The 22,885-nt window shown below is 44.6% G+C and overlaps 1 protein-coding gene across 5 annotated transcripts in view; it reads right to left on the bottom strand.

The window, feature by feature from the left end:
• Positions 1–3,377: 3,377 nt before the first annotated feature.
• The window catches only part of ZFHX3 (zinc finger homeobox 3), a 243,494-nt gene continuing 223,986 nt past the window's right edge, over positions 3,378–22,885 (bottom strand). For all 5 annotated transcript variants that reach the window (XM_081119491.1, XM_081119493.1, XM_081119492.1 and 2 more), the window contains 3 exons: positions 20,615–20,717; positions 14,025–19,457; positions 3,378–9,344 (listed from right to left, as the gene is read on the bottom strand). In XM_081119491.1, coding sequence (XP_080975617.1) covers positions 7,675–9,344; positions 14,025–19,457; positions 20,615–20,717 — 7,206 coding nt within the window. In that variant the 3' untranslated portion in view covers positions 3,378–7,674. The remainder of the gene's footprint in view (positions 9,345–14,024; positions 19,458–20,614; positions 20,718–22,885) is intronic.

The following is a 22,885-nucleotide window of genomic DNA, read 5'->3' as shown; positions in this document are numbered from 1 at the left end:
TAAAAAGCATAAAGGTGAGGATGAATACCCTTTCCTTCATTCATTCTTTGACTTACTGATTCAAACATTAATATATATGTCATGTAGGAGGCTATCTAAGACACAGACATGGATCACTGCCAAATAAGGCATTACATGGGCTGTTATAAGGGGTCAGAAATGGGGCTGAGCAGATCTTATATATCATGGGGTAAACAACATTAGTTAAGCTTTTAAATGTAGAAGGGACAGTATAAGGTGTGTTTGGAAGGTAGACTAGTTTTAGTGGAGCAAGATATCTTCAGATAAGTATAGTGGGAACATTACCCCAGAACAAATCAAGGCATGGTGAAGCAGGAGTAGGTCTAGTCTTGCAAACAAAAGCAAACTACAGCCATCCTTTCCTCTGACCAAATAACTAGAAATTCGGCATTGAATAGCTGAAATGCAGACTCCTGTCCTATACTCCTGTGCAACTCATCAACAGAGGCTCCCTGATGGATCTCTGGGCCCTCTGAGATATGCACAGACAGGGAAGCATCAGATATAAATGTTTGGCAGTGGTTTGATGGGACTGACTTATACAACTGCAGTCCTCAAACCCTTTGTGAAGTAAAATAAAGAATTTGAAAGCTGCAATTGCAGGGAATCTACAAGGAGAAGTGGAGAATTAATACAATAATAGTAGCAACAGATATGTAGCGCTCTGTAGGTGCAATGGAAACATTCTGCATATAATTTATTTAATCTTCACAACAACCCTATGATGCAGGTACCATTATCCTCATTTTACAGGGAGAATAAATTACACAAAGTCACAGTGGTGGAGGCAGAATTTGAGGCCCGTGAGTCTCACTCCTGAGCCCACACACTCAGAGACTTTAGTGTCTCTCAGGAATAGTGTGGTGGGAAGAAGGCGCACTGGACAGAGGCTAAACATGCGGTTGGTGCCTTTTTCTCACTATCCTGAACACCTGGGATAGATGTCACCCGCTTTGTTTACCTTTTAGATCATTTTGAGAAACAAGCAAGAAGTAATTCTACAAAGTATTTTTCAAGTGTCATGCAAATATAAAGCATACGATGGAGTCTAAAAGACATCAGCAATACACAAGGGGGTTTAGGGAAGAGGAGTGTATTGAGAGTAGCAAGGCTAGGAATAGTGTGTCCAAAAGAAGCTTTTGGTATTACAGAATATGTACTGATGCCTTTCTCTCTTGCTGGTCTTGGTTGTTTCTTATCACTCATTTCTCAAGCCAGGGATCTTGGCCCAAGAGTAAAACAGTTCATCTGAAAGTTTTCGTTTCCATATAAATAAGGGACTCATCAGTTGGATTATAGGATAAGAAATGAAGCAGTCATAAAGGTCAAATACATTTATTTTTGCTCCTGTAATTAAAAAAAAAAAGAAAAAGATAGAGAGGAATCAAAGCTAATTGGCTAAGACTTTGTAAAAACATGCCTCTAGTTTAAAAAATGAGGGAAGGAGGGAGGGAAATACACTTTGCTATGAAGTAAAAAGTAATGGGAAGTTGCTTCTACTTTAATGGCCCTGAGAGCACTAATTTCTTTGCAAGTTTTGCTCTGGCCTTGGCTGGTTCACCCCCAGCAACAATGAACAGGGACTGAGTGTATACATCTGTCCTGCTGTAATTAAGGCTGCAGAGCAGCAGGTGCAAACTTCTCATCCTTCAACTTGACTCTTAAACTGCTGTGCTCTTGTAACTTAAAATCTAAACTTGTTAAAAGTGAGATTTTGAAGGTCATTAGTCTGTAACAGGAGCTAGGCTCAGCAGACATTTCTTTAAAGCAAAATTAGAAACAGCTACCTGACTAATACACATCAGCCGTTTTAAGATGTTGCCATTTCACATTTTCCAAGAGGGAAACACTATTAATTCCAAGGAGATTAATGTCCATATGAGCATGATATTGAAGCCAGATTGGAAGACTTCTTTTCCCTTGAGAAAAAAGCTTTTCCAGTAACAGAGTCCCTTACTCAACCTTCTCTCAATGTAATTTAGGTGCTTAGAGATTCTCTGATACAAAGGGCTCAAACTCAAAATAAGGTTTTGTCTTATTTTCTTGTTAAAAATGTATCTAGAAGAATTTGAATTGTAGTCACCTTCCTCCAAAGAGCTGAGGTGGCAAAACCTCTCTGCAAAATTAGTTCCGTTTAAAATGTTTCAGTGTGATCCTGCCAGATCCTAAAATAATTATAGCTTAGAAAGGCAGACGTGGCTTTACGTCTGAACACTTTTTATCACTCTGTACCTTTTTGTGGGGTCAGATGAAAGATCAGTGATATAACTGTGTGCCAAGAAAACATACCGAAATCGGAGCCATCAGCTTCTGCAGGAACGCCCAAAAGAAAGGTGCAATGCCTGGGGAAAGATCATGGTTTCATTAGGGACAGTGACACTACTTTTTTGGCATAGATTCCAAGACTGGCAAGGGAACCAACTATTTATTTCTGAGCACTTAGTAATGCCTGTGCCAGCTGTAGAATTCTTTGAGATTTTGAGTTAATAGGGTCAATGCTTCTCCTTGAATGCCTCCTGCAGGAGCTAAGGACTAGGTTGACTATGGCTGAACTAACAGAGGAGTGTTTCTTAGCTCAGCTTGGGTAGAGAAAGAACCCTGTTGGCTGAGGGCAGATGCTGCAGACCTTGCAAGGACAGCCTGCAATGCCATGCAAACCCAGCTGCAAAAGTTTTATAAATTATTTATCAGCTGTGGCTATAAATTAGAGATGAATGGAAGGCCTTTGGGCCTGATCTTGGATGTACTCATTAATGATTTTCAGGCATAAGAGGACTGAGTATTCTCTTGTATGTAGGAATTACTAATGCGACTACTATTTTGCAGACTGTTCTTGTCTCAAATTCTGCTCTAACAGGGAGTTAGGAAAATCCTTTGCTAGGAAAGGTAAATTTAGTCAATAATCCACTTAATTCAACTTACCTTTCATATCCTCCTGTCACAAGCACTGGGTCCAATTCCCATTTCAGAGAAGTCGAACTTACCTTTCTCCTGGCCATCAGCAAAACTTTTGCTCATGGTTGTTTCAAGGGTCTAACACTCTTACATAAACATTTGAATTAAAAATGTAAGTGCTATTAGGGCTCCCTGGGACCAAATATTATCTAAGCTGTCATGTTTACTCTTTTCAATGAAATAAGCTAGTTGGCATCATGGCCAAAACCTCTGGTACTTTAATGAGTGCCAGAAGATGGGAAATACAAGGCCCCATTTCCCAAGAGCTTGTGTATCTTGGAATAAGTATCCCTGCGCACCCAATCTCAAGATACTGTTCAAATTTACACTTCATCAGTCATCAGCCCTTTTTTCACACATGCTTACACACAAAATCTGTTGACAGAGACAAGAACTTTTGCTCATATTTTTTTTAATGTATCACAATGAGCAGGAAACATACTTGATGAAATATTTTCAAAGGAGTATATTCAATTACCATCTACAATCAACTTAACTATGACAACAAAGTTTTTGTGACAAATTTTTTTTTTTTTCAGTTTGAAAGTTCCATGTGGTTCTGTTTGTTAGTCTCCATGTATTTTGGTACAGTTCGAGATCAGCATTGTTACAGTAACAAAAAAGCTAACAAGACTACATTATAGAAAAACACCAAGAACATCATTTTTGGTTTCACTTGCTCTATTTTTTTTTTGTTTTTTTGTTTTTTTGTTTTTTGTTTTTTTTTGTACATTGCAAAGGCTGTTCATATACCTCTTCACCTCAGGGTCACGTTCATTTATGTTTTCTTTCCTACCCAAACTTGCCCCCCTCCCCCCAGAGAAAGTAAACAAACGAACAAAAAACTAGTCAAAGCTTTGTTTCACAGTGGGCAGTATCTCAGCGCCAACAAACAACCAACTCAATTTATGCTTCTATTTAAAATGTTTTAATTTAATTTATTATTTAAAAAAAATATATGTCCATGAACATCAAGTGCACTGGCTTGGGTCACTGCCTCTCTCTCCTGCAACTTCCTGCCATGCCTGATAAACTCAGGGTAAAACACATGCCGTCTGTTTTACTTTGTTTTCAATCCTGTAAAACTTTGGCCACATTCATCTCTTTAAATAGCTTTTAATTTAAAAAAACTTCCTAGATTTATTAAACTTTTCTGTGTGTGTGTGCGCGTGTGTGTTTCCTTCTTAAGTTTCTTTTTGGAAGGATGGAGGAACAATGGATGAAATAACTCCCATCCTGTGGGTTAGTGGTGCTGTGAGACTGACTGATGTCTAGCACCAACCCACACTGTGGAGTATTTGGGGGGAAAAACAACAACCAACCAACCAAAATATGAAGTGTGAATGGACATGAAGAATTTAAAAAGTGAGTAGAGATATCCTATTCAGCTACCTATTATGCAGCAGATAGGAGTAAATTCTCCTAGGGAAACCATTCTAAACTGTTGAGCACTGTAGTGAATTCATTCTTTGTAAATACTGGTCACAGCCAGGGTGGATGTTAGCCCACAAACATCTTAAGCTCATGTTTGGCCCCTAATTTTCACCATCACTGACTGCTTTGCTACTTCTGGGTTAATGCTGAGAATTAATTTTTCTGTTTTTGAATGACGATGTATGTGGGCGGTAGAGTTGTAGAGGAAAACATTAAGTGTGCAACCCACTCCAGGTTGAAACAATCACATACATAACCCCTCTGAGGAACATTGGTGGGTGGGAGCATGCTTACTTAGCCAGTCTACCCAACCAACCATCTTGCTGTTGCTAAACACACCCACAGGTCAAGGCATGGCGTAACAAAACACTGACAGTCACTCTGCCTCACAGAGGGAGGATGGCATAGTAGAGAGAGGGGGGTGGGGGGAGAAGAGAAAGAACCATTGGGGAAGGGGTGGCAAAATTATAAGAAAATGAACTTAAAGTTGAGGGGAGGTGGGAAAGAGAGAAATTGCACTATTACCAAGCAATATCATTTTTAAAAACAAAGTTTACAGAAAAGACCTAGCAGAATTTGACAGGTAAAGCTAGTGTTATATTGTTAATTGGTGTCACATAGAGAACCAAAAACAAACAATTTTTTTTCTATATGATACAGACACAGAGTAACATACAACAGTTAAATGGCAAAAAATATATATATATTTCATAGAGTTACAAACAAGATAAAATAATGGAAAACAAAAAACTGTACAACTTTAAAATTTAAAAATGTTCATCTCAAACACAGGGAGAAATACAAGAATTCTTGTCAAAAGAAAATAGCTTGTTAAAACAGCAAATGTTTTGCGTACTTGTTTTTGACACCTTATGCTACAACTGGTTACTGGTATGAATAGTTAGATGGTATTCTTTAGTATTTCTACTTAAAAAAATTAAAAAAGGAATTTGCACTGTGCATCAGCCTAGTTAGAAATATGTACATCAGTTCAGGATCTACTCTTTCATTAAACTGAAAACAAATTCATAAAAATAAAATAGTCCCGGCTAAAAAAGAAAGAGAAAAAAGAAAAAAAGAAATCCATTTTCAGATCTTGGAATGCTCCAGTCTTTTGCAAAGTTGATGAGTGGCTTCAGCATTGGGGAAAGAAGCCTGAAAGGTGACCAATGGAACCTGCATTCACAGTCTTCAAAGTTCCCTTTTGAAACATAAGGAAGAGAATGAAGGGGAGAAGGATTTCACACTTTGGGGGCAAGGGGAGATTGTTTCTGTTGATGTTTGGCTATGAAAGTGAAACAGCAAAGCATCTATCTGTCTCCAAAATCTACATTATAGCAGCACAAAGTTTTCCTTCCAAAGTTCAGACCGTTTTTTTAGATGAGAAAGGGTGTATGGTGTGTCATGTTGTATGTTACAGGAATATGGATATTAACAGAAACACAAGTGCCTCCTTCTTTTTTGCTCTTGGTACATTGCTATCTGCTTCTTTGTTGGCTGCGCTCTGGATCACTTGCCGCTCAGACTGCCTAACACAAGGACAAAACTTTGAAGTAAAAAATGTGTCTTTTGGTATATGGAATTGTCATTAACAGTTGCCCCTCTGCTTGCAGAAGAAGCACATAACAACCTGGGAATCTTTTGTTTTACTTTTATTAAACTAAGTCTTGTTTGTTTAAATCAGAAACAAATTCTCAAGTAACAAGAACCCTTTCCCTTTTTTCTGCATCAGCAGTGAAAGGGTGTGTCTTTGGATTTTATTTAAAGCATGAAATTTCCTTTTCTGAGAGAGGAAAGCAAACAAAACAAAAACCAAACCCCTAACCAAAAACTTTTTTAGAAAAGAAAAGCACACAATCCAATTATACAAATTGAAACAAATGCTTTAGCTTAGGAAAAGAATATTTGAAGCATCTACCAACCAAGTAGGGGGAAAGAAAGGGGGTGAAAAGAAAAGCCAAAGGAAGGATAAATAAAAAATAAATGCACAAGGCTAACAGACATAGGTAACTAGAATTATATGCCTTTAAAAAGTGTCAACTCCCCAACCAAAAATAATCTGTGAGGATCCTAATGACCCCTAGAACCCTTTGAAATTCTTTCTTTAGTTTTATAAAATAATTCTGCAGCTACCCTCTAAGAAATGAAGGCAGTTACCTTAAGTGGGAGATTACAGGATGGGAGGTGGGAGGAGGAAAGAGAAAGTGGAATTAAGGGACAAAGGGGAGAAAAGCTTAGGCGAATCAACGGATTGCAATCTATCTGCTAGGAATGAACAAGACAACATCAAATGAGGAGCTGTCAGCTGGACCATACGAAAAGCTAAATGTACACAAAAGGGTTTTCTTTTTTTCCTTTTAAATCTACCATACTGCTTCAGTTCATTTCCAATGCAACAATCTACTCAACACCAAAAATGGTCATATCTATCATAAATACAGAAAGTCAGTTTTTAAAACTTATTTTTTTAAGCTACGAGTCCTCAACACTCTTTGTGTGTGGGTTTGTCTTTTTTTTTTCTGAAAGTGGGAGTGCTTAACTTTTCACCTTGAAATTGGCTTCAGCAGAAAAGCTATCCTTAATATCCCCAGAAAGCTAAAGCAGTTCACATTGTTTTTCTCGAATACTTTCTGCCCGTTTTTAAATTAAGAAACAAAAAAATTTTCTGGAACAAAAATGAAAAAAGAAAACCGAAAAAAATATATATATAAAACAATGATTCTGAAAACAGAACAACGTGTGAGCGATTGACCTGAGAATAAAAAGACATTACATTTCTTTTTTTCTTTTAGCAAGCCATTGGTATCTGAATGCTAAGATAGCAAGAAATTTAAAACTGGAACAAGGTGGACTGCTTTCCCATACAGTGCATGCCGGGCTCCTCTGTGCTATCAACATGGGGTGTTTATTGAAAAGGGGCAAATATACAAGGGGTTTAAGCTCCAAAGACATTAGGGAGGCCCTGCGGACTTCTGTTTCCCAGACCAATAGTACCTTCAAAAGGACACAATGTAACAGGGTTAAGGGGTGTGTTTTATATATATATATATATTAAAAGAAAAAAGAAAGACAAGGATGTAAAATCACCGGCATAGATAGGTATATGGGAAAACAACCCACGCTTTTTCTTTTTTTTCCTTTTTTTCCTTTTTTTTTCCTTTTTTTGGTTAGAAGCTTTGGAATTGCAGTTAGTCTAGTTTTGAAATTGGTTTGTTATTAATCTTTTATTTAAATTCATTTGTTTGTATTGTTCATCTTCAAAGCTTACAATCTGAAGGTGTCCGTTCCTACACTGGTCAGACCACTGTCCTTGGGGCAGCTGGGGTCTTTGGGACCCTCCACCGGGCTCGCCGGTCCGTCGGACTTTTGGCTGAGATCCGTGTCAGACTCCTCCGAATAGTCGTCTGTTGGCATCGAGGGCTGAACCCCTGAGGTGCTGCATGAACTTGAGGTAACCGTTGAAGATGAGGAGAGAGGAGGAAAAGAAGGGGGCTTCGGGGCCGAAGCCCGGGAGACCACTTGCGGCCAAGACTTCCTGGAGGCGTGGGGGGAAGCGGAGGACGAGGAGGGGGCGGCGGCCGACGGGGGAGGGGGGCTGTCGTTTGAGTGAGCGGCAGACTGCGAGGTAGATGCGGTGCTAGGATCGGGGAAGCAGGCAGAGTGAGGTAATAAACTAGGGTGCTCTTTGGCGTTTCTTGCTGCTCTCGTGATTGTTCTGTGTTTGTGCAAGGCCGACTCGAGATGTTGACTCAGAGCTTCCTCCCCACAGAGCGCGCTCTCGCACGCCAGGCAGTGGTACGAGCCGCCGCCACTGCCGCCACCACCGCTGCTGCCGCCACTGCCGCCGCCGTCCGTGGGGACGTGAAGCACCATCTCTTGCAGGTTCACCACAGACTGGCCGAAGAAGCAGAGGGACTTCAGGTGGCTCCTTGCCGCCTCCTCGTCACCGAAGCCCGCCTGGCACTTGCGGCAGACCAACTTGTACTGCACCTTTGGAACAATGAAGGGGTCGTAGAGGGAGTCCGCACTTTTGCTTTCTGCTTCTGGCTCTTCAGGGGGTTTCGGCAGGAGGGGGGACACCTCACGGGGTGCGCTTTTCTGCTCTTCTGGTTTGGGGGATTCTTTGGCAGGGTCTTTGTCTGGGGAAGCAGCCCCAGGGGGAACTGGGGTTTGGCTTGCTTTGGGCTGCTGCTGCACTTTTTGTTGCTGCTGCTGCTGCTGTTGTATTTGCCGCTGCTGCTGCTGCTGGATCGCCTCCTGCAGACTCTGCTGGTATTGCTGGTACTGCTGCAGTAGGGAGCCCGGGGACAGCCCCATCAGGGCCTGCGACAGCGCAGGGCTGTAGGGAAACAGGCCTTCCATGCCATACATAGGCTGCAGGTACCCGCTCTGCAGGGCGCCAGGGATCTGGGGAGCATAATAAGGAGAGAAGCCTGGAACAAAGTAAGGAAGGAACTGGCTTGTGAGCAACGCTGTGGGGTCTGAAGTCAAGGCTGCCTGCAGGGCCTGCAGCTGTGCAGGGTCCACTGCATACTCCATGGTGGGCAGCGGGGCTGAAATGGTGGCTGTGGCTGCCGTAGGGGCTTCTCCTTTCTCCTTCTTGGGGACAGGCAGGGGTTCCCCTTTCCCTTTGTGTGCCTTTTCCTTCTCCTTTACCTTCTCACTGTCTTTGTCTTTGCGTTGCTGTTGCTGCTGTTGTGGCGGGAGCTGTGGTGCAGGTGGCGGCTGGGCTGCTGGCGGCGGCTGCACCTGTGACTGCTGCTGCTGGGGTTGAGGGTGTTGCTGAGGGGCCATTGCCATGGTGGCTTGTGCTGGGGTTGGGGAGCTCAGCGACGCTGAGGACGGTTTATTTGGTAATCCAGATGTGGGGAGGCCAGGGGAAGGAACTGTTGTGCTGGGCAGACCCATCAGGTTCGGTTTTGGAGACGTTAAAGCTGAAAAGAATGGAGACAGAGAAATCATGTGTCAGTCTGGGTGGTGAGGCTGAAGCTCAAGATGTTTGACCTGTGTCACTGGCACAGAGTCTGAGGTCTCAAGGTTTAAATTTGAAGGATTCTCTCAAAACCAGTGTTTTCAACAGAGGTGTCGACTAGGCTCAGGGTTGGAGAGCCTTGCATTTCTAATCAAGACCCAGCCCTGGGTCAGTTCCATACTTCCCCTTTCAGCCAAACACACACCTTTCTGCCCAATGTGCCACACCTACCCCACTAGTTCATATTTTCTTTGCCAAGCTCTCAGCTACCATTCATTCCACCCAAGACAATTAGTCTGAAGGCCCCCAAACTAGCTCTTTACAGCTGGGACCAAAGGCCTTCATCAAAACTTCACAGAAATACTATAGCTAAGAGGTCTCACCAGAAGTTGTCTGGAGAAGACAGGCAACAGGAGAAGAGAGTGAAGGAAAGCAAGAAACCTGGCCAAGCCCCAAAACCATGTGAACAAACAGCAGGTATTCACATGCACCTCTGTGACTTCCGCTGCTGCAGTTGAAGGGACACATTAAGAGGGCAGAGAGAGGAGGAGGAATGAGAAGAAATAAAAACCCATTCAGAGAAAACTGTTCCGATGCCTTGGTCCAGATGATCTGCTTTAACAAATTTGTTGAGAAATGTAACCATCTAGGAATAGGAATAGGATTCTGGAGTTCTCTAGAGAAATGATTCTCATTTCCTACTCCTGCCCCTGTGTGAATGACATACAGTAGGGCTGGCACTGTAGATGGTTGAAAAACCAGCCACAGGAAAAGGAGAAAAACATGTCAGAAATGAAATAGCCCAAAGTTCTGCCTTTAATTCCTAAGACTGCAACCTACATCAGGCGCCACTGCTTATGGGTGGCAGAGGTCACTGACCATGTCACTAGACCCACATGGGGTATACAGCCCCATCCTCAATCACATGCAAGCCTTATCTGCCACTACTTGTAAAGCTTCCACCTAGCCCAGAGCCTGGTATCCTCCCTAACCCATACCTATCTTCTGGTTTGAGTCTTTTGTTCCAGGGTCATGGAAATGGTGTTGCTGCTGGTACAGGTATCCCCGCTTTTCAAAAGCTCACTTTATGCCACTTTGCTTTTAGGAAAGACCTACATTAAATACCAGTTTTCGCTAACTGAAATACAAAAAGGAGTTTTGCACTTTTACAAAAAAAGGCAAAAAGTGAAAACAGCGTTCACCATTTGCTTTGCAGTTAGCCATTATAGAGCCAGCGTGTACCCTGAACAGCGAGAGTGACACTGCCAAGCTCCTTCCCCAGGAACTACACTCAGCATCAAGCTGCCATAGCTTTAAGCTGTTTTTATGAGCATCTGTGCTTTATCTTGATTTATTTTGTGCATTCATTAGCAAGATGTGTCCTAAGGTGACTCCTTCCCCTCTTTACGCCATCTTGGTTTACAAAAGGTTTCATAGGAACACTTTACTTTCAGATAGTGAGGCAAACCTGTACATCAAACTATAGGTTTGTAAAGACTACCAAGGTGGTGGGGAAGGACAGCATTGTGGTATGGGGAAGGCTGGGGAGACAGGATATGCTGGGTGATGAAATGCTGAGAAAGGACAAGAACTGAGAAGAGTTCATAGGCAGCAGCCACACCCAAGAAACTAGACAGTGTACAGCCCCTTCATTTCAGAGAGCACCAATATGTAAAATCAAAAATCCTATAGCCTCCTCACCACTTATCTGGACCACCTTCTGCCAGAAAGCTGTGGTAGGTGGTTCCATAAACGGACACTGTCCTAGTGAGAAAAACCAACACTGAATGAGGCCCAGACCTAAGTGAAGAGATGTAGCCACTTCTGGCTACAGGGTTCAGTGTTTACTGGGCTATCACACTGCATTTGAAAACACTTAAATTTCAGATGAAGAGAACAAAGTTGTCTCAGTTGCCAATCCCAGAAAAACATCCATTAATGTTTGGATAGCCGAGGAGGATGCTTCCCTTGGCATCACATAGCATCATTAATGTACTCTTCCAAAACAGCAGAAAGGGACCACTGAGATTAAGACATCCAATTTCCTCAAGTGCACAAAAGGGGCTGAACCCAGAGGAGAAGATAAGTCCAACTCAGAAACATTCAGTAAAGGCTCATTGGGTTAAACTGGCAGAAGTGAGGCTGAAACAGAATGAGTTATGAATTCTAGAGTTGGGACATGACTTTTTCCATCTCCCTCAAGGCAATGAGCCTGCTCCAAGTTTTAGGTTGGAACCAGAGCCAAAAGGAAGGAACATCTAAACATCAGGCTTCCAGGAGAAATATCCAGGTCAGAAGGCTTTAAACTTACTTTCTGTATCTTGAACTGATAGTCTACATAAGAGATTCAAAATTTTAAGAAATAGTTACTGAACCCATGCTATTTACGAGCTCAGCAGTAGCCACATTCAATACAGTAAAATACAGTAGCTCAATATATTCTCAAGATAATTCTGTAGCGTTGGCTTTCTCATCTGTAAGATCAAAAGAACCAAGCAAGGCCTGGTGGGGCGTGGCTCAGCAGTTGAGCATTGACCTAGCATCCAGGAGATCGAGGTTCGATTCCCGGTCAGGGCACATGCCCAGGTTTCGGGCTCCAACCCCAGCAGGGGGCGTGCAGGAGGCAGCCGATCAATGACTCTCTCATCATTGATGTTTCTGTCTCTCTCTCCCCCTCTCCCTTCCTCTCTCTGAAATCAATAAAGATGTATTTAAAAAAAAAAAGAACCAAGCAAGGCACTTAATTCTCCCTGAGACCTAGGCATGCACCTCTGTAGTCAGACCGATATGGTATGGATTATGACTGACACACATCTGCCATGTGATCTTGGGCCTGTTCACCGACTGCTTGGAACCTCAGCTTTCCACAGTAAATTGTAGGGATTTACATGAAAGGTCACATGGGAAGAGCTTACCATTGGGCCTGATGTATTAAACATAGGTTTCCTCCCTCCCATTCCAGATCCAGTGCTCCTGTGAGCTTTGGTACAGTCAGGAGGCTGTTACTGGGGCACACTGGTGGCCTTGAATAATTAAGAGCATATCTTCCTATCCTGAGTCCACTCTAAGTGGTCAGAACCTCAGTAGCACTAAACATATACCTGTTGACTGACTGGCTCATATTGGGTGTTGTGGAAGGAGCACATAGCACTGGGAGCCCGGAGGCCTGGGTGGGAGCTCTGGCTCCTACCCTAGCTTGCTGAATGGTCTTGACCTCTCTGGGCCTCAGTTTTCTTATCTGTAAAACAAGGGGAATAGATCAGACATTCTGATTCTAATTTTTTTTCCCACATTTTTTTATGAAATGTTGGGCCTTCCCAAGCCCCTCTGCCAAGATCCTGGACTGCAAGGGTAATTCAGTGTCTAGCCACTTTCCATAGCTTGTTTCTTGGCTTATGTCTAGCTGGCTTGAGCATCATTCTGTGACATTAACTTGCCAACACATATAAGCAATGACTTCTATATCTTAATGCTTTCTTTTCTTGTTCTCTTTGAATAAGAAACTGGGATCAGGAATGAGGTAGCCTCATGTTCTGTAAAACACTGCCAAAATTGTAAAACTTGGATTTAATTCAACCAGGATTGCTCTGTGAGGCACTGCTTCAACCCCTGGAAACAGGGACATGCTTTGAAGGCAAGGAGGCACTTTGAAGGACTCTACTTTGGTTAATGTGCACTGGTCAATGCAGGCCATGGAGGGATCTTGCTGCCTTGTGCCTAAGTCTCAAAGGATTGTGGAAGTGAAGGTCTAATTTAGGAAAGACAGGTGGATCCAGAGAAGATGGGTAAGGACAGAGAAACAAGAGAGGTACACAGGAAGAACTGTGAGACTCCCCATTAAGTCGAAAAATAAGAGTGCCAAGCATATGACTCTCAATAGGAGGGAGGGAAGATGGGCAAAAGGAACTGATGCAGTGACTGAATACCCCTAAAAAATGACCATTAACATTTTATTATCTGTCTGGAGTACTACTAAAACAAACATGTCAAAATTCAAAACCACATTGCCAATACAAGATTCCTGGTCAGCGCATTTGAGTACAAAGGTGTTCTTATTAGAAATGAACATAGCCACTGCTGTTCTGGCTAGAAGAGAATCCCAGGAGGAAGAAGACACCCGATAGCAGTTATGCCAGAGTAGCGCTCTAAAGCGGGGGCTGGGACCACAGGTAAGGGCAAAGATTGGTTTATTTTCTTGAGCAAGTTTTCACAGGGCATGATCCAGAACTAGCTAGATATTCAAATATCTTATATTTTCAACAAATATCTAGAAGGGTTCAGGATTTCCACAAGCACTGAATGGAAGGGTCTACGACAGAAGCTTATTTCTTGAAAATACCCCAGGATCTAATATGCCCTGGCTCTCAAAAGTTCTTCCCTATAGCATACACCATGGTTATGCTGTTGAACACAGGACACAAGAATGGTTTCAGAGGAGACCATTCCAACAAGGAGGTGCCATCCTTGAACTTGGGAAGCCAAGGAACTATGTACACCATGGGGCCAGCTCTAGGGAGACTCAATGGAAGGCATCTGAAGTTTTGTTGAAGCTTCCTATCTGCCCAACACTCAGAGGGTATGGGTGATAACCACAGAACAAAGTGATAAATGGGCTGACAGAATCACCTAGAGCAGAACCCACCTGTGTTGGATGGAGTAAAGCCCGGCAAGGAGGGGCTGTTGAGGCCAGGGAGCAACACAGGAGGAATGCCCTGGAGTGCCGGATATGCTGTAGGAAGGTTAAGAGCCTGAAGAGGGGTGCTGTCAAACATCCCTTGCTGCTGAGCCGCCAGTCCGAGGACCTCATTGGCCTTCTTAATCCGGTCCAACTCTTGTTGAGCCATCAACTGACGTACAGTGGCTGGGTCAAAGTATTCTTTCTCCTTGTCCAACTGGCTTCCAATGGTGTCTTTAACTTTGGAGATATGCTGTTGGGAAAAGATATGGTCACGTACAGACAGCCGAGCGCTGTACTTGATGCCACACAAAGTGCACTCTGTTTTGGGTCCCTCGTAACTTGTTTGGTTTATACCAAAATGCTTGGCCATGCTTAATTTAGACTTCTTTTCTTTTGCCCGGGCATTCTGGAACCAGACCTGAACAACTCTCTTTGGCAGTCCAATGTCATTGCCTAGGACCTCACACTCCAGCATGGTGGGTGTCCTGTAGTCATTAAAGCACGACTTCAGGACCTTCAGCTGCAGATTGGTCATTTGAGTGCGAAAACGTTTCTGCCCCGGCCGATCCCCGCTGTCTCCAGATTTGCCTGCTGACCCACTGGCACCAGGACTTGGGGAGCAGGGGTCTGCAAGGCTTGAGGTTTCACTGTAGTCCACTGTACCTTCATTGTCATATTCCTTGCTGTAAAAGCTCGGGGCTGGGCTGACCAGACCTGATGACAACCGATCTTCATACTCGGACATTGCCATCATGGCCGCTTTGGTCAACCCGTCATTGGGCGCAGAAGAGGATTTGGTTTCAGTTGCTATTCCCGTTGCACTGTCGTTATCTGCATTGCCCTCATCTCCAGTAGTGGTGTCTGTGATTGCCGTGTTGACAGAGGAACAGTCATCATTGTCCAGCTTAGTCTGGTCAAAGTTTAGATTGACTGCAGACATGGAGGGGCTTTCAAAATCTTCAATCCCTTCCACCTTGATGGAAGAAGGGCTAAGAAGAGTTCTGGGAGACAACTCCATGGTTTTACTCACAGGCGAGAGGGGAACACCTTGGCCATCACTACTACTTGGGGGTAGGTGGGAAAAGCTAGTTCCATCAAAAATATCTCCTTTCATTTGGAGTCCCCCATCACAGTCTAAGAGCATTGCAGACAGAGTTAGGTTGTAGCCAGCTCTCTTGGCTTCATGCCAATGACGGGATCGGATATGAGCCTCTAGGGCAGTCTTGGCTTTGAAGAGGGCTCTGCAAAAAGGGCATCTCCTATGGGCCTGGGCTGGACCCACAGCCCGGAATTGTCCTTTCCTTTCCCGGGCACGTGTGTTCTGAAACCAGACTTGTACCACACGTTTCTTTAAGCCTACCTCATGCGCAATGTGATCCAACATCTTTCGAGTTGGATTGGAGTCCAATAGATATTTTTGGTAAAGAATTTCTAGCTGTTCTGGTGTAATAGTTGTCCTCAAGCGCTTGTCTCTCTGAGGTTCTTCTCCTCCCGTCCCACTGTCATTTTCACCAGGGCTTGCGCTGGCCTTTTCCTCCAGCTTCCTCTTCAGAGTGTTCATTGTGGAGGTTGGAGTTGAAGGAGAAGTGGCCGAGCTTGCTGGAATCTGAGGTATGGCCCCAGAGAGCAGCTGGCTTGCCAGGAGAGGGTTACTAGGGTCAAACAGCATGAAAGGCATATCCAGTGACCTGTCTAAAAACTGAGGGTGGATGAACTGGTTCTGTGCACTCAGGAAGTGAAGCTGCTGATGCTCCTGCCAGTGCTCAAATGATGGAAACGCCAACTTACACTGGTCACACTGGTAGGGAATTAGCTGAGGAGGTAGGTTTGCCAACTGTTGAGGGGTTGATGTGTGGAGGGGCTTGAGGGGTAAGTGGGAGAGCTGAGAAGGACTGGGGCTTGACTGGGGTAAGGGGCACTGAGGGGGTGGTGCTTGTGTAGGGGGCTGTGGTAATGAAGGGGGGGAAGTCAGCTGCGGGAGCTTTTGCTGGGTTGCATTTGTCTTCTGCTCGGGCTGGTCTTGATGCTGCTGCAGCTCTGCCTTTGGTTGTCCTTGCTTTTCTTGGGTTTGGTTTGGCTGTGCGCTGGGAGGTTCAGCCTGCTTTGGTTTCTCATCACTCGCCTCTGTTTTTGAACTAAAGGTGGCCAATTCATCAGCCTCTGCTGTAAGCTGCAAGAAAGCAGAGGAAGCTGTATTGGTTGATGGTGCTGGGGTGCTGTAAGCCTGTGAGGGCATCGGGGTGCTGCAGGAGGAGCTGGTGGGTGTTAGGATTTCCATGGCATCCATGGAATCTTCATTTTGGCTGTCATCCTGCCCCTCCTCATCCTCATCTTTGTAACACAGCTTCTTCTGGTGCTTGATGAGATCAAAGATGCGCTGAAACACCAGGCTACATTTTTTGCACTGGTAGTTCAAGTTGCTTGTTCGAATATACCTATCATTCGTAAGCTCACGCCGCTCTCCATCTTTGCCCTCTCCCTGATTCTCGTAATTTTTCCTGGCCTTCTGTCGAGCATTTTGAAACCACACTACTATGACTCGAGTTGGAAGGTTCAGTAAATTAGAGAGTTGCTCAAATTCATCGTCCTTTGGGTAAGCGTTGGCATCAAAGAAGTCCTGTAGGACCCTCAGCTGGTAGTCAGTAAACCGTGTTCTTGAAGACCTCTTGCTTCCCCAGTACTCCTGCTTCTGAGGTTCAGGCGAGGGGGGCCGGGAGTCGATCTTGAGCTCCTCCAGGCTGGTGATAGGAGGATTACTGAAGTTGTAAGGGGAGTCCTTATTACGCTGCCGCTCTTTGAAGAGAGTGTTTCTGAACCAGTGCTTGATCACTTTCTGGGGCAACCCAGACTTGTCGGCCATCTCTTTGATCTGTTCTTCACTGGGGGAGTTGTTAATGTCAAAATATTGTCGCAGGACTCGGAGCTGGTCATCCGTGATCCTGGTGCGAGGCCTCTTGTTCTGCTGCTGGAGCAGACTTGGATTGAGCTGATGTTGGTAGAGCTGGGCCAGGTCTGCAGGCAGAGGCTCCACAGGTCCAAGCTGAGGGGGAAGCTGGGCTGGCAAGGTCTGCAGTGGCATCGTCTGCATCATCAGTGGGGAGAAGATGGGCAGCTCCATGGGCATGGAGAGCTGGGTGAGCGGAACGGATGGCTGGGCCGGTGCAATTGTAGGTGAAGTGATGGGTGGTGCCGATGCAGGGATGGCTGGTGTGGAAGCAGGCTGAGGTGGTGCTGCAGGAAGCGGGGGTGGAGGGGGTGGAGGTGGAGGGGGTGGGGGCTCTGGGGTTTGGGGTCTCAGGGGGTACAGTTTATCATAGTGTTCTCTGTACTGTTTGGCAAACCTTTCCAGCTGTTTAAAGGGAAAGTAATTTTGATGAACATGTTCTTGATGACTCTTTAAAATCAGGATGTTGGAAAACAACTTGCCACAGGAGTCACATTCGAGCTTTTCCAGATTCTCTCCCTGTTCCGTCTTCCCATTCTTTTTCTGCACCTTCTGCTTATTCTCGTTGTACTGAATGACCAGCTCAAAGCCAAAGTTCTCCAGCAAGGCCTTGGTGGCGTTCCCTCTGGCATCTGAGGCGATGCGTGGAGGAAGCATGGAAGGCTCAGAACTACCCCCTGGTGCCAGCTCTTTCTTCTCTTTGGCTTTCAAGGCATCTGACAGGGACTCTTTTGGTCCTGCATTGCCTTCTCCCCCTTCAGTACCATCCCTCTCTCTCTGGCTTTCTTTTTCCTTTTCTTTTATGACCAATTTGTTTTTCTTTTCAGGGTGCTGGCTTGGCTGTAGGAGGGCAGAGTGACTTTGGGACAGAGAAAGCTGGCTTTGCTGCTGCAGGATCTGTTGGTGGCTCTGCTGTGGGATCTGAACCTGAGCCTTCAGATCTTCCAGCAGGCCTGGGCCCGTCCCAGTCAGTGTCAGTGCGCCGCTGGTCACTGGCAAGCTCACCTCAGGGTTGAGCTGGAACTCAGCACTGGGGATGTAGAAGGGGAAGAGGAGATGCTGCTGCTGCTGCAGCTGCAGCAGAGTCTCAGTGGTCATGGGGAAGTGAGGAAGGAGGGTGGGGTTAAAGAGCTGAGACTGGATCAGGGCAGCCTGCTGCTGAAGCTCCTGTTGCAAGTGAGCTTGAACTTGAGCTTGGGCCTGGGCCAGTGTCTGTGCTTGTTGCTGTTGCTGCTGCTGCTGCTGCTGTTGCTGCTGCTGCCTCGATGCAATCATATCTGCTAATTTCTTCCGATTGGTCTCCTTTGGTTCTGAAGGGGAAGTGATGTTGGCACTGATGGGATTCCCCAGGGGTGGCATGCCTACACTTTCAGTGGGCACTTGGCTCAGTAAGCTGGAGCTCGGAGCAATGCCAGCACTGCTTGGGTTGGTGGTGGTAAAGGTGTTACTGCCACTGGTGCTCACAGGACTTGGGGTGGAGGAGCTCAGGGAGACACTGCTGCTGTTCCCATTGCTACTGCCACTTGCAGCCTCCAGCTTGGCTGCCCGGGCCTTGGTTTGATGCAACACAGACCTCATGTGGATCTCCAAAGTGGAACTCTGGCTATAGGCTACGTTACAAGTGTTACACTTAAAAGGTTTGTTGTCTGGGCTGCTGGTGGGTTCTGGCTGACCAGTTGCTGATTCTTGAAGGGCTCTCTTTAACTTATGTAGGTGGGAGACAGAATTATAGTGCACTAGCAGGATGTTCTTTTGAGTGAAAGATTCCTTGCAGACAGTACACTTGTAAGGGCGAGAAGGGTCTAGAAATTTCTCCATGGTGAAGTTGGGGCCTTTTCTGAAAGGCAGAGCTCTCTTCGGTTCTGAGCCTGAGTCTTCTTGTACTGACCCAGAGTCACTGCCTGTTGGGCTCTGTTTCTCTTCCAAGTCACTCTCTTCTTCCTTGTCTTCCTCAACAATTATGGTGTGGTCCTCAGCCAGGGTGGGGTCTCCCATTGCCAGGAGGTCCCCATTGGCTAGAAGGCCACCGTAAAGCTGCTGGATGTCTGCCTCACTCAACTCCAGGTGGCTCGTCTCAAGGTGTTTTTTCAGAGCCTGGAAAGTTCGGAAACTGCGCTGACAAAGACAGCACATGGTGGCGGCTCTAATAACATGGTACTGAGAATGTAGCTGCAGCTTTTCAATGGTTTTGAAAGCCAGGCTGCACTGATTACAACGGTACTTGTACACGTGGCGATCCGACACGGGCAGCTGAGGCCTCTTGGTGTGAACCTCATTGAAGTGAGTCTGAAGAGCTGCAGAAGTTTTGAAAACTTGGTTGCACCCTTTCTTCCAGCACAGGAAGCCTGACTCTTCTCTCATAGAGCCTGGATCAGCAGAAGACGGTTTCAGATCTCCACTGTGCTCTGTGCTCACGGAGGGCAGGATGTTCTTTCCAGGATCCTCTGAGGTTTCTGTAAAAAAACATCAAGCCCAATGATAAAGAGGGCTTTGTTTCAAGGATAGCACTGAAAACTGTCTACCTAGCAGGGCCTCACAAACACAGAATCTGACGATGAGGGAAATACCCAACCTAAGCACAGAAACTCCACATAGCCTCCTGCTTTCTTTCCATCTTCAATAGAGCACATATTAGGAACAGGTACGCATGAACAGAGAGGACTGAAAGGAAATACAGAATGTTTTGCCTCCTAATAGGCCTGTATCATATCACATCACAGATCTTTTAAATAGTATTTAATTGCTTGACTCAGAAGCCTCAATTTCTCAAGAACTGGTCTGAAGGTTACTGATTTTAAATGGGTTCACCTTTTACATGGATCAGTGTTGTAGAATATGTGAATTAATGCTGTTCTGAGTTATGGGGAATTTATGAGAACTCTTGTCCATTATAATTTAAGAAATTTTGGAATATATTCTTTCGGCATTTTGACTGTCATCTATTCAATAAGCAATGAACATTCAAGTGGCCAATTATTAAAATACAGTTGTTTTTTTCCCTACAATGAGATGATCACACCCATAAATATTCTGACCCTTTTTCAGGTCAGTTGTTCATAGCCTAATATGCTTACGGGAGGTGAACGATGTAGGAGAGCCTCATAAATGGAGGCCTAATGATCCATGGAGGTAGAAACCACCTTGGGGCACCACTACCAGCTTGATCCCTGTCTACAGCAAATGTTTTTTGTACCTCTATGCTATGTCCTGAGGCAGTCCCAGGAGACTCAGAGAACTTAGTGTGGAGGCAGCTCCTAAAAAGACAACTAACCCAGTGCCCTAAGAGTCCCTAATAACTAAGTCTTCAGAGATGGAGAGTTTAACAGCTTGGATGGTGAATTATGGGCCTATGGATAGAGTCTCTGGTTATTCACTCTCTAGGGGGATGTGTCCACCCAAATCCCACTGGTTCTCACCCAATTTTCTCTCACTTTAAATTATATGAGTAGTATACAAACACATGCCAAGAACTGGAGTACAAAGTGGCTGACAGCAGCGCCCCCTTATCTTTTGATCAGTTACAGTCAGCTTAGGAGCAAAGGATTCTGGGCACCCTCACTCTGTGAAAATTCTGTTTCCATTTGCAGGGGTCAAGTATAACAACACTAACCAGGCTGCTTTCCTGCCTCTTCAACATTGGCGTTCCCGTCTCGATCTGGAACAGCTGCTGGGAGAAACATGCTGCTGGGCATCACCATCTCAGGGGTGGTCACCTGATGAACAAGAGGCAGAGAAACGGGGAGAGTCAAATGGAGAGGAAAGAGACACAAAATAGGGCAATGTGTAAAAATTATTTAATAAGCAAAATTAGCCTTCACCAGTGTAAAGCTGGAGGTGTCACTTTTCATAGCTCACTGAAGATTCATGTTTATTAGACAAAGCTCACATCAGTCAAAAGTGTTTCTACGGTTACATTCTGGACATAATTAGCAGTGCACACTTGAAGAATAATCTTATTATTAATATTTTTCCTTTATGCAGAATTTTGACTTTGATCACTGACAATGTTTTGTCATGGGCTGTGAAACTTCTTGTGCAACCAATTAGGTAGATAAGTTGAAAGGCCCACCTTAAGCTGCTGAAAACATAATAAGGGCCCTAATTAAATCATACCTAGTAAAGTACACTGTAATCTTGAAGCAGGGAGCATTGTAGTACTGTTTTCAAAATGTATTCAGGCAAGAAGAGGAGGGGAGTAACAGCAAAGGAAAGGGTAAGAAGAAGAGAAGAGAACAAAGGAAGGCTAAGGACACGCAGACACACTGGCAGATTTTCCAGAAAACAACATTTTGTAACCCTTTACAAGCTGAGATCAAGTGCAACTGAGCATTTCTTATGACTCACTTAAGCCAGGATTTCTTCTGCAGTCTGTGCCTGAGGTACACAGTATCAGAGGGTGCCCCACTTCGACCATGGCCGTTGTTTCCCAATAGAGCAATTCCAGGATTAGCCTGGATCAAACGAGCTATAATTTTAGATCAGATCCTCAGACATTTCTCTAGGCTTCCCTGCCATCTGGCCAGAAGCTTGTCCAAACAACTTATCATTTGCCCCACGTTAACGTGATAAACAGCCCTCAATATCTAATGTAAGGATAAAAGGTTCTTTGTTTAAAAAGAAACACTATCCCTTTGCCTGCTATAGGGTGGGAAGGTAGTTGGTGATATTCCCAAATGAATTAGAAATTGTTGCCTGTTTGATGACAGCCTGAGAAATGAACTGACCTCGAGGTTACAGAAAAAGAAACTACAGTCACCACTAACCCTTCTGCACGGTGCCTAGCCCCACTTGGAGGCATTATTTTCCCATTAACAACACAAATATCATATCTTCACTTTCTACTGCAATGCTTGGAACCACTAGATTATTGTTCAAAATTAAATATTTCAAATAAATTACTATTTCTAATCGTTTGAAGATCTTGGCCTTGCTAAGAACAGCTACTGACATGTTACTAGAATCATCAGTGATGGGCTCAACTGCTAGACTAGAGGAACCCAGACAACTGTCCACATCAGTGCCAACAGGGAACACTCCAACACATTTATGGGTATTAGAATAGTCTGGGCACCCCAGATGCCAGTAGGTACAAAAATTAAGCAACAGGCAGTACATAGAGGGGTTCTGAGAAACCTGTGTTTACAAAGAGCAGGTGTGTGGCAGGTGCACATGTGTGACAGAATTCCTGCTCTCACAGACATCTGCACCTTCACACAAAGCTCGTTGGCAGCTGGTTAAGGCTAGCTGTTGATGAATCGTTAGGAATGGAGCAGAGATTGCCAAACTCATTCCATCTATTTTCTTTTCAATAGAAAGCATTTCTGACCAGTGTGGTTGGGGAGTCCAGCGGGAGTCCAAGATGTGAAAGGTCACTGATTAATTTATAGTCCCTCAGCTGAGGGGGAGCACAAGGTTGGGGGCAAGAGGGGGAAAAGGGAAAGGAAAAAAGACTCCCCCACACCTCCTTTCTCAGTTGTAGCTGCAGGATCAGTCCTTTCCTGGGATCTTTCGGAATTATGAAAAATGAATCATGAGAAATAAAAAAAGCCCTACAGAGTAAAAAAGAATAAAATTATCTAACACCTCAGCTGCACATCATTATAGAAAACTGGGCTTTTTATACGCATTACAGTAAGGCAGACATCCCCTCTAACAGACTCAGTAAGACGGATCAGTAATTGTTTTCATACACTTTAATTAGAAAAACTCAGATGGCTATGAATAATAATGGAAAAGAGAGACTTTTGCACTTGAAAGGTTGAAGTCAATCAAGTGTGAATGACGGCAAAAAAGAAAAAAAAAAAAGACACCAATTCATCAGCCCTCTGTTGTCTCGCTGCGACTTTAATCATAATTCCTGATTGGGATTCAAGAAGGCAGT

Source organism: Miniopterus schreibersii (assembly GCF_964146895.1).
Source record: "Miniopterus schreibersii genome assembly, chromosome: 18".
NCBI lineage: Eukaryota > Metazoa > Chordata > Mammalia > Chiroptera > Miniopteridae > Miniopterus > Miniopterus schreibersii.
This window is presented reverse-complemented; position numbering and strand designations above follow the sequence as displayed.